The sequence below is a fragment of the Capricornis sumatraensis genome, chromosome 19 (genome assembly GCF_032405125.1).
Source record: "Capricornis sumatraensis isolate serow.1 chromosome 19, serow.2, whole genome shotgun sequence".
Taxonomy (NCBI): Eukaryota; Metazoa; Chordata; class Mammalia; order Artiodactyla; family Bovidae; genus Capricornis; species Capricornis sumatraensis.
The window spans coordinates 75,452,854-75,465,057 of record NC_091087.1 but is presented as its reverse complement, the minus strand read 5'-3'; the positions used below and the strand labels follow the sequence as shown (position 1 = coordinate 75,465,057).

General features: G+C 51.6%; 1 protein-coding gene across 1 annotated transcript in view; it reads right to left on the bottom strand.

Annotated features, from left to right (window-relative positions):
* TDRD9 (tudor domain containing 9) overlaps positions 1 to 12,204 on the bottom strand; it is a 113,675-nt gene that overhangs the window by 78,776 nt on the left and 22,695 nt on the right. Inside the window, exons 5-9 of the mRNA XM_068991288.1 lie at positions 10,670 to 10,701; positions 8,812 to 8,909; positions 7,112 to 7,333; positions 6,126 to 6,248; positions 1,378 to 1,458 (exon numbers count right to left, since the gene is read on the bottom strand). Of these exons, the coding sequence (XP_068847389.1) occupies positions 1,378 to 1,458; positions 6,126 to 6,248; positions 7,112 to 7,333; positions 8,812 to 8,909; positions 10,670 to 10,701 (556 nt within the window). The remainder of the gene's footprint in view (positions 1 to 1,377; positions 1,459 to 6,125; positions 6,249 to 7,111; positions 7,334 to 8,811; positions 8,910 to 10,669; positions 10,702 to 12,204) is intronic.

Below are 12,204 nucleotides of genomic sequence, written 5' to 3'. Positions count from 1 at the left end.
ACTGAGCCTGTGGGCCCGGCTACTGAGCCTGTGCTGAGCCCAGAATTGCAACCACCAAAGCCTGGGCACCCCAGAGCCCGTGCACCCCAACAAGAGAGGCCACCACAGTGAGAGGCCCGCACGCCGCAACTAGAGAGCAGCCCCTTCTGGTGGCAACTAGACAAAGCCCACATGCCATGGAGACCCAGCGCAGCCAAAAGTAAATAGATAAATAATTTTTTTTTAAAGTGACTGTCAAGAAAGGTCTGGTTCTGTTGATTCTCTCCATCATGTGATGGGCCTCTTAAGCAGTTAAAGTGAGAGTCTCTCAGTCGTGTCTGACTCTTGTACAGTCCATGGAATTCTCCAGGCCAGAATACTGGAGTGGGTAGCCTTTCCCTTCTCCAGGGGATCTTCCCAACCCAGGGATCGAACCCAGGTCTCCCGCATTCCAGGCGGATTCTTTACCAGCTGAGCCACCAGGGAAGCCCCAGAATACTGGAGTGGGTAGCCGACCCCTTCTCCAGGGGATCTTCCCGACCCAGGAATCGAGCCAGGGTCTCCTGCATTGCAGGTGGATTCTTCACCAGCTGAGCTATCAGGGAAGCCTGTCTTAAGCACTAGGTCAGCCCACTGCAAACCTTGGGTTCTACTTCCTCAGCGCCCACCAGGTGAGACTGTGGCCCTCCCAAGGCTGCTGTCCCCACCCTGGAAGGTGGGGAGGGAGGAAAGTCTCCCTAAGCCGAGAGACGGAACACGTGCAGACAAGACACCGTGCGGCCTAGCGGGCACCTGCTGTCCCGAGACAGCAAGGCCTCCCACAGCCCTTCCCAAGGTGAATGACCGCGCCAGTCGCCACCACTCTGGGAGACTCCTGCAGAGCAGAGCTGGGCTGACCTGTGTCTAGCCTGCGTAATAATTACAAACCCTCCGCTACTCTGGTCACGTTCACGTCCCCATCCTTCCTGTTCCGATAAAACGTAAACAATGTTGGCCATTGCCACAGACTTTCGGTTAGCTCCTATTGTAAGTCTCCTATAAAAGCAGGGCAGGTAACCACTAAGTTCAGTGCGACTCAGTGCTGCTTATAAAAGAGATGACAGAGTCACATTCCCTCAAACTCTGGTTTCTATTCAGCCCAGTTGTGCTCTAATACCCAGCATTTCATTATTTTCTGTAGCCTGGAGAATATTTTACAATTTAATGCAACGTAATAACCAAAAACTCTTCCACTGTCTGATCCTAAGGGAAGGTCCTCCAAGCCAGCTTCTTGGCAAGGTCTGGAGGACTGCAGAGACAATGATTTGAAGAGTCACTGCTTCCAGCCGTTTCTACTGAACAAAACTACATCATAAACCTAACCCTGAATGTTTCAGTTACTCATGAAATCGACTTTACCTTCACAAAACGTGAATTTGTCCTTAAGAGTCTGCGGACAACTAGCAACAGGAAGTCCATCTCTTCAGTTCGCTCATGCACCTGCAGAATAAGAAGGGAGGCCCCCACGGGGGAAGGCATGTCAGCGTGGAGTGACGGGGGTAGGGGCTCACCGCCGTGCCCAGGGCTGGGGTCAAGGCTCCGCGATGGACGCCGCCACTCAGCCCCCAAACCAGGATGCTCAGGAGAGGCATGTGGGTCACTGTCCCCCCTCCACCCCCGGCGTCCCAGTAGGACCCAACTGGCATCCGGGCAGGGGCATGTCTAGCACTCTCAGCCCCGACCGTTCAATGCCAACAGCGGCCCCAGTCCCTGAGACAAGACAGAGAAGCACAGAGCAGCCTCCCGCGGCCACCCCCGGCCCACAGCCCCTGCCCTGGGCCCATCTGCACTGTGACCTCAGCAGGGGTGCGGGGCAGCAGGCCACCTGCCCAACAGGGCGGGAATTGCCGGGAGGCCTGGGAAGAGCTGGTTTGGCAGGAGCGGGCAGGGCAGGGCTGGGGAGGAGCAGAGGGCAGCAGGGAGCCTTGCAGGAGCGTCTGGGACACAGGGCTGCGGGGCCCCAGGGGAAACTGCCCCACGCAGCCCCGCTCAGACAGCAGCCTTCCAGCAGGAAACCACCCCCCCACCCCCCGGGGCCTGCCCACCCCAGCCCTGCCCACGCCCACCAACTAACGCCAAGGGCTGAGTCACTCAGTGTGGGGCATCTCACACTGACCCGGGCTGCCCCAGGCACAGGGCATAGGGGATTCCTCCCTGGGCCACGTCTCTGCTGACGTGGAGAGACAAGCTCCTGAGTCTCAAACAGGGAGCCCCTTCTCCGCAGGGCGAGAGGCTCCACTGCTGCGTCTCTGGCCAGACATCTTAGAAACCTAACTCTCCTTCTCTTACCAAGCTCAGTGTAGAGAGCAGCACCTCAACACCAACGTGCTGCCTTGGACTTGAGAAGCAGAAACAAAGGCTGTCCTCAGTGAAGAGCCCCAGGTGGGCCTCCTCGGCACCGAGGCCCCGGCCCCCACGCCATCCTGACGAGCCCCACAGCTCAGACTTCACACAGCCGCGTCTCCTGCTGCTGGAGGCTGGGCTGCCCCGCCTGCCTGAGGACCCACTCGGCCCTCCACCCCAAGGTCCTCTCCCCAATGCTGGCATTCCTCCGTCCACATAACCACACCTGAGCAGACATCTGTCCCCCCAGCAGAGAGGCTGACAGCGGAAACTACAGCTTCTCCAACTTTATGACCTCAGCACCTAATGAGGCAGGTACTCTACAGATGTTTATTGAATGAATGATTCACCTGAAGTGAGTTATTCTCTTTCCAGAGCTAAGAAGTTAAGGACGTGACCATTCCGTTCCCTGCTTATTTAACTTATATGCAGAGTATATCATGCGAAATGCCAGGCTGGATGAAGCACAAGCTTGAATCAAGACTGCCAGGAGAAATATCAGTAACTTCAGATATGCAAACGATATGACCCTTACAACAGAAAGCAAAACTAAAGAGCCTCTTGATGATGGTGAAAGGGGGCAGTAAAAGAGCTTAACACTCAACATTCAGAAAATGAAGATCATGACATCCAGTCCCATCACATCATGGCAAATAGATCAGGAAAAATGGCAACAGTGACAGACCTTCTTTTCTTGGGCTCCAAAATCACTGCAGATGGTGACTGCAGCCATGAAATTAAAAGATGCTTGCTCCTTGAAAGAAAAGCTAGGACAAGCCAAGACAGTATTAAAAAGCAGAGATGTCACTTTGCCAACAAAGGCCCATCTAGTCAAAGCTATGGTTTTTCCAATAATCATGTAGAGATGTGAGAGTTGGACCATAAAGAAGGCTGAGCACCACATAATTGATGCCTTCTAACTACGGTGCTGGAGAAGACTCTTGGGAGTCCCTTGGACTGCAAGCAGATCAAACCAGTCAATCATAAAGGAAATCAACCCTGAATATTCACTGGAAGGACTGATGATGAAGCTCCAATACTTTGGCCACCTAATGCAAAGAGCCAACTCACTGGAGAAGATCCTGATGCTGGCAAAGACTGAAGGCAGAAGGGGATAACAAGGATGAGATGGTTGGATGGCATCATCGACTCAATGGCCATGAGTTTGAGCCAACTCTGGGAGACACTGAAGGACAGGGAAGCCTGACGTGCTGCACTCTATGGAGCTGCAAAGAGTCGGACACACTGAACAACAGCATCCCATTTTCAACTGCCTGGCTGTCTTCAACTTTTGCTCTTATCTTTGTTTTGAAATTCAAATCATCCCACACAACAGGAACAATATTCTTAGTAAACGTAAAACTTCAGGCCTATCCAAACCTGTTCATTCTTTAAGCAAAGTTATCACAGTGCCAAGTGACAAGACACTCCCGTGGGGGGCAAGTTCCCGCAGAGTGCAGCTGACGTGTTCAGCTACCATCACGCAGCTTCGGAAAAGAATGAAGCCAGTACCACAGCACACACAGGCTTGTCCGCGTCACTCAGGTGTGTGTGTGCAGAAACACCTTCCACAGTCAGAAAGATGCTGGATCTACAGAAACAACCAGAAGCTTGGGCAGCAGAGACTCGGGAGTAGGTTACCCAGGGTGAGCCTTGCCATGCTACCTGGAGGCCTGAGTGAAAGGCTCAGTGACTAACAGTGACTCCTGCGAACTTTATCATACTGACACCAGCTTTGGGCATATTGCCGGAGTTTGGTTTCACCACCAGCTAAAGATACTCAAAACTGCCAAAAGGCGTGAAGAAAACATGAACCCTGCATGTCCCACTGTACTGCAAAGAGCAACAGAGCATGCTCCGCATTTCCCGCCCCAGACACACGAGGGCCGCAGAGCAGGTGCGCGCACACGACCTGGTAAACGCGCACACTCCGCTTCACCTGCAGCACCGACGGAGGAAATTCTCACACACTGAGGTGCGGGCAAGTCATTCTGGCTTACACATGGCATGGCTTGGACTTTAATTAGAGCAGCCTTGCTTTGTGGCCTGTCACACAGGCATCACGTATCTTCTCTGTCCACTAAAGAAGAGGATGCATTCGAGTCAAAATGGATTAACTGCGGTTCAGTCATCTAGGGTGGAGCAGGGTGGCCACTGCGGACATGAACCCAGACTCTGCCCCTGAAGCCCCGAGATCTGCATGTCCTCGACTGTCCCAGACTCCAGGCCTCCACCCGCATTCTCAGACCGTTTCTGCCAGCAGCAACCCCTGGCCTCAGGTCTCCCTAACTCTGCAGCCGTCTAACCCCAAGCAGCCCTCTAGCAAACTGTCCCAGACTCCAGGCCTCCACCCGCATTCTCAGACGGTTTCTGCCAGCAGCAACCCCTGGTCTCAGGTCTCCCTAACTCTGCAGCCGTCTAACCCCAAGCAGCCCTCTAGCACCCTTCCTTCTCCCCAGCTCCAATCCCAACTGTGGACAACAGCTGACGTTACATTTCTGGTTTTGCCTTTCCAGGCCCCCACCTTGTAGCCCAGAACACAACTCAAGTGCCTCATGAATCTGGGTCTCCCAGGCAATCGGCGTCAGTTTGGCTCAAATGGCACCGTTCTCTATTCCCGTTATAGACTCATGATTCCCGCCGACAGCACGTTTCAGTTCCATGCTGATCACAGGGTGGGGAGACCTGCCCAAGAGGGCCACGCAGGGGGCCTCACTCCAGCCTCCGTCAGACGCTCCAGCGCCACCTCATGGCCTCCCACAGATCCCACTTATCTGCTGTTTCCAAGGCCTCAAGAAACCAGTGAAGCTTCTCGAGGCATAACTACTGCTGAGGTTTAAAACTCCAGAGTCTAGGGGGAGTTACTTCCAGAACTCGTGGGACAACTGTTTGAACACAACATCACTTCACCTCAAAAAACCCTTGTTTAACACAGAATCGAAATCGGAACAGAATCCAATAGAACCCCCTGGAGGTCCAGTGGACAGGACTCGACACTCAGTGCAGAGGGCACAGGTTCAACCCCTGGCTGGGGAACGCAGATTCCACAAGCCCCACAGCACAGCTAGGAGAAGACAGAATCCAGTCAACTCCAATCAAAACCAATTAAAGCGTTCTACCCTTAAGGAGAAACGCTGAGACGGCTAAGAGGCACAGAGAAAGGGCTCGCAGTACGTTATTAGGGAGGTTTTTATAAAAGTGAGTAGATTAATATCTATTCATTTTCTTAGAAGATGTTTTTATTGTTCTCGTTTTACTGTTCTTATTGTTCTTATTTTACTAGATGGAAAGTGTCTGAAAGGTGCTGGAAACACCTACAGACAATCAAAGTTCTTTTAATTGTCCGATGTGGCTAATACTCCAAACCAGGGCCAGCAGGCGTTCGCTGTGAAAGGCCAGAGAGCAAGCGCGTCCAGCTTCACGGCACGTACAGCCCCGACCCTAGCGCCCATCTCATGCACAGTAGCCTCAGAGCGCTCATAAACACAGCAAAGCTGTGTGCCAACGAAACCGCATTTACAGAAGGGGCCAAACTCGGCGTGAGGGCTGCAGTCTGCCAACCCCCGGTCTCAACAAGGAATCTCTGCGTTCTCCTCAACCTCCTCACCCGTGTTTTCCAAGTAAGAGCAAAGGATAAAAAGAGCAAATCAACTTTCATGAGTAGAACAAGCCGATACAGGCTCAAAGAACTTTGACGCTTTACAAGTAACTTGGACTGTGTTCTCTCATCAAATAAAAACAGAGCGTAAGAGCGGAGCACTTACTTCGTCAATGAAGATGTGTGTGAATTCCACCAAGCTCTTGGCACTGACTATTTTCTGGAGCAGGACCCCCGTTGTCATATAAATTAACTTGGTGTCTTCTGTCGCTATTTTCTCCAACCCAACCTAAAATTGCGGGAGGAAAAAAGAGAGCGTTTTCTATTTAAATGCCTTACAGTTAACTGCAAAAAAAGCAATGTTAATTTCATAATGAAGGTAAGAAGGGGAACAAAAAATCATCATAAACCGCAAAAAAATAGCAGGGCCTAAACTAACAAGCTCTCAGACTGGCTTTTCTCCCTCTCTGGTGATGAGGGGAGAGGCCGGCTCCCCGAGCCACGCCGCCCGTGACACTTGGCTCCTCTGGCGGTGCGGGGAGAGGCCGGCTCCCCGAGCCACGCCGCCCGTGTCACTTGGCTCCTTCGGCGGTGCGGGGAGAGGCCGGCTCCCCGAGCCACGCCGCCCGTGTCACTTGGCTCCTTCGGCGGTGCGGGGAGAGGCCGGCTCCCCGAGCCACGCCGCCCGTGTCACTTGGCTCCTTCGGCGGTGCGGGGAGAGGCCGGCTCCCCGAGCCACGCCGCCCGTGTCACTTGGCTCCTTCGGCGGTGCGGGGAGAGGCCGGCTCCCCGAGCCACGCCACCCGTGTCACTTGGCTCCTTCGGTGGTGAGGGGAGAGGCCGGCTCACCGAGCCATACCGCCCGTGTCATTTTGATGTTGAGATGGCTATATATGAAGACCTCTTCAACATAAAGATATAATTAAAGATGAAATTATAAAAGCCATGAGTCTGAGAATTCTCACTTCTTTTATATTTGACTGAGAAAGAAATTAAGCTATTTTCAAGAACTTCTGATTTTCACTATTTTTGAAATTATGCCATAATTCTGCTCCATAAGCAACTGATTGCATCTTCTCTCCCAGCAGAAAATAAATCACCTCCTATCATCGACTTATGTAAAAGACAAAACGAACAAGTGGAGAAGCTCACCTGGTAGCCCACCAACCCGCCCAAAACCCAGCCGCGCTCTCTGCTGATCCAGCGGGCGATGCTGCTGGCCCCGATCTTGCGCGGCTGCGTGACCACGATGTTGCAGTAGGCGGAGCGCTGCAGATGGTGGTCGAGGACGTACTGCGGGAGCTGCGTGCTCTTGCCACTGCCTGTGGCACCGTGGATGATCACCACGGAACTGCTTTCTATCAAAGAGATGACCTAGAATGGTGAAAGAGAGTTCCTTCAAACTCGCCACAGATTTAACAACGATGTAAAGTGTTACCTATGAACCGAAAGCTTCATCTCAGGAAGACTTTCAGGATTTCTTTTCTCTTCACCCTTACAAGTTAAATACTTAACCTAACCACCTAAACATCACAAAAGGGACACAGGTCCCTTGAGACACTCTGAGACAATCTGACCACTGTGAGCAGTAACGAATGGCTACAGAAATCCAGGCCAAGTTCACCGCCCCCTGGGTCTCAGCTTCTCCATCTATAAAAATGAAAACACCAAACTGAATTTCTATAGCTCTTGTTAAGTCTAAATTTCTATTATTTTTAAATTGTGTGCTGAGCCTCCATCTAATTCTACTAAGAAACATGAAAACACAGCTGTTGTTACACACAACAAATGTACACTCAATTCTCATTGGAAATTCTTCAGACACACTTTCAAACAAGTAGCTTCCACTGCTCCACAGACTGACTGCAAGGGCAGTGCTACAGCGCTAATCCAGTTACCCACCCCTCCCCCACCTCCACCCAAAATACCGTTCAGTATCACTCCAGTCATCAAAACGGTCAGGGAACGCAAACTGATTTTAATGTTGGCCTCTTAAAATTAATAAGCATACCTACTCTACACAAGATGCACAATTCAATCTAAGACAAAGCAAAACAAACTCAAAACATTTACAGTTTACTGTCGTCTGTAACCATTTCTTCCATTAGCACAGGTAACTGCAACTTCAATGCATATACTTTTAACCAGGTTTATGCCGTGCTAGGTCACTTCAGCTGTGTTTGGCTCTTTGCGACCCCATGGACTGTAGCCCGCCAGGCTCCTCTGTCCATGGGATTCTCCAGGCAAGAACACTGCAGTGGGTTGCCAGGCCCTCCTCCAGGGGGTCATCCAGGCCCAGAGATCACACAGGCGTTTCTTTCATCTCCTGCACTGGCAGGTAGATTCTTTAACACTAGCGCCACCTGGGAAGCCCAACCAGGTCTAGTAACACGTAACTAATTAAAAATGCAATCATCTTGCCGCTGTATTGCCTGACATTGCTCATAAAATGATATACCAAGGACTGATCAATGACCAGGCAACACGAACAGCCAGTGTATAAAGGAGTCCCAGTGGGATGCTAGAGGTGGCTGCGGCCAGGGGCAGGCAGTGTCCGCTTCTTGAAAGGTCTGGGCAGCGGGACTTGAAGGCAGCGGCTCCCTGGGCCCGCAGGTGTCCACTCACATCTACTTCAGAGCAGGGGAGACAGGACGAAGGATTAAACAGGAAAAGGTGAGCTTGGGAGAAGCTGAACGAGTGACGCACGGCGGGAGAAAGGCCCTCTGCGTGGTCACTGCACAGAGCCACCTCCCGGTGCCTGCCCGGCCCCTCGTCACTTTCAGACTAGAAACCAAGGGCTGGATCACTGGCATGCAAACTACAAAACTACATCATGAGAAAAATCACGTTACCTCTTCCTTACACCGGCTTATAGGCAAATCAGGATATTTATAGGTTGTCTCTGGGATGCATATCGCATTGCTTGATTTAGCTACAGGTGGCCTCGGACCTGCATTCAGACAAAACAAACAAATACAATGCTATTTCCTATGTGAAAAAAGGCAAGATAACCCCATGTTTATCTAGTTTATATACGCAGCAAATACACAGCAGGCTGTACACACACACACACACACACTCGCACTCACACACACACACACACACTCACCGCTAACACTGTGAGCAGAGTCTTCAGCAAGCTCCCGGCACACCCACCCCCAGCAGCGCACAGGAGCTGAGCGCCACATCCCCGTCCATCACAGCCACCAGCGCTGCGGGCTTGGGCCACCTCTGAGACAAGAGACCTGCAGAGCGCAAAGCCCATCACCCTCAAACAGCACAAAGATGACTGGCTGAAAGAACTGACTCTGATTTGAAAAGTCACATCAATTTGTTAAGGGTTCACTCCTCGCTACTGGAACAAATCGGCAGTAGACAACCACACACCACCTTGGGAACAGAGATCCTGAGAGGGACCGTCCTTGCTCCGACAAAGACTCACCAGGGGAGCTCTGCCCAGTCCTACGAGTGAATAAAAGTGTTAGCTGCTCAGTCGTGTCTGACTCTTCGTGATCCCATGGACTGTGGCCTGCCAGGCTCCTCTGTCCTTGGGATTCTCCAGGCAAGAATATGGAGTGGGTTGCCATGCCCTCCTCCAGGGGATCTTCTCGACCCAGGGATGGAACCGGGGTCTCCTGCATGGCAGGTGGATTCTTTACCCCTGAGCCACCACGGAAGCCCAGTGAATGTTCTCTTGTAAATATACACGCTCCTCTCCGGCAATGCCACAAATTCTTGACAAACTGACAATCATCAAAAGTCTCAGCATACAAACCTTTATTGGGAAATAATTTTATTTCCAAAGTAAACTCTGGAGCGTCCCTGTCTCTCCCAGCCTCAGCACGGGGCTGGCCCTCCTGGGTCCTTCTCCCGAGGCGCTCTTCCCGCTCCTCCCGGCCCTGCGCTGCTCCGCCCCGTCTCTCCCTCTGCCCCGCCGCCGCTGCACCCGACACACACGTGTCCCTGCCTCTCTTCTGCTCTCCTACATGTCCCCCACACATGCCCTCAGTTTCAAAGCTGGCCTAGCTACATGATTACAACATGGCTATTTTCCTGCAGTTGAACCAACAATTTGTTCCGAACCTGGAGAGCAGAGGAGCCAACGCCGTTCTCCCTCCTTGGGGAAAGAGTTCCTCCCGGGGCGCCGCGCACTGACTTCAGGAGGCTGTTCTCCAAGTCCCGCCCCCGACAGCCTTCCGACCGTCTAGCCACCTCACTGCTGACCACTGCTCTCGGAAGCCTGCGCTTCTGTCCGCCCTCATCTCTCTCCTCCCCTTCCCCGTCGGAGCTTTCACAAGTCACAGTCTGCCTCTGTCCCATGCTCCCACCGTTGCACTTCCTCCCAGTCTCACCCCTTCTAGAAGCACTTGGCTAAAAAGCCCTTAAATTAACCACGCTATCTTCAAAACACTGAGCAAAACTCAGAGTGTGAACAGCTCCTAATTTACAAATGGTTCCAACATTTTATTAAATTATTTGTAATTCTAAATGATGGCTGGGTACTCAGACCGCTCTACAAATGTAAGAACTGAGATAATGCAAGCCTAAATAGGGAAAAAAATCTGGCCCTTCCCTCTCTTAGTGCCGGCAGGCTTATCCATCAAGAATCGGCCTTTCCAGCACAAACGGAACAGCTGAGGCTCCAAAGCCAAGGGAGCCCCGAGAGACGGGGTATGGACGTGGTGACAGAGGGAGGGACACCTGGAGCGCCCGGGCCTGCCGGGGCCACGAGGCGACACGGACTCTCCAGAGAGACCAAAGGCTGGCAGCCGCACTTCCCGCTCAGAGACCTGCAGCCGTAGCTCCCGGAGCTGCTGAACGAGCCATCACGTTAACCACACTAACGTGACTCACACTCCTTGATGACATGCATTTTGAAGGCTGCTACTTGAAGACAAAAATGCTACAAGAAAAATTCCACAAGGCCTAACTGTATTGTCTAAACCGCAACCCTTCCTCTGTTTAACATGCAACATGGGCTGACGTTTTCAGGTCACTGGCTGGAGCCAACCCAGCACGAGTCGAGTCCAGCCTCCGCGTCCACCGCCAGAGGGAGGCCCGCGAACCAGAGAGAGGCCAGGGCTGCGCACCTCGGGCACCTGCGCCTGCGCAGCCACGCCAGCAGCGCGGCCCGGGCGACCCCCGCGAGCAGCGCGCGGAGAAAGGACACGGCCGCCCAGGGCAGAGCAACACGCTGCGCACAGCCGAGCCTTCACTCAGAAGTGACACAGGCCACACCCCTCAAAATTCGCTGTGTTTATTTCCCTGTTACCTCTTTATTTCTAGGTTACTAACATGAAAGTATTTCACTTGAACTGGAAAAAAACAGGAAACCATGAAAATTGCTAGTTTCTCTTTACTAAGTCACCCCGTTATTTTGGCATCAACCAAATCTAAAATCTAACCCCAAAATTCAGCGGTTCAGGGCTCCAAATATTATACAGTGGACATGACGGATTTTAACTGAAGAACATAACACTGCTTATCAAAAAATCTATTACTACACACTACAGAAAAGGAGCTTAATTACCACATTACTGACGTAACCATAAAATTAAATCCTCAAAATAAATAATTGCGTATCACTTTCTCCAAGTAAGGGTTGGTATTCCAAATACAAAAGTAAACTTAATTTGACTGTTTCCTTCTTCAGTTATTAAGAACTCCATAAAGGCCATTCTTTTAAACCCAGAAGAAAAGTTCCGAGAGGAATGGAAATCACCAACAGAAATATCGCCGAACAAAAGGGAGGCCGTGCTACGGCCTTTCATCACAACTACAGACACATCCCAGGACGAGTTCAAAACTGCTGTGTGAAAACAGCAGAAACCCGGCAGGGGCCCACAGTCTGGAACCAAGCTGGTCAGAAATGCTATTAAATTTCAACTTTGGAAAAATGATTTACCTTTAATTATGCAAAATAATTCTAATGTTCCTCATAGAAATTTACTGAATGTGCGTTCTTGGATTTCTACTTAGAAATAATTTTTAAGAAGAGTTATATAGATGAAATACCACCTGCATCACACCAAAAGCAGAAGTACTGTGTATCTGGACATGACAAAATGCTCACTCTGAAACTTGGTGCTGGACCAGAATTAGGGGTACTGATGTGACCTCACGGTTTCAATGCAGACAGACAGAGCAGGGACAGAAGCTGCTGTGTGCTCTGTGTGTGCTTTGCACACAGGCACACACACACACTCGAGAGAACCGCCTCCCTGCCCTCACGGGCACAGCCACGC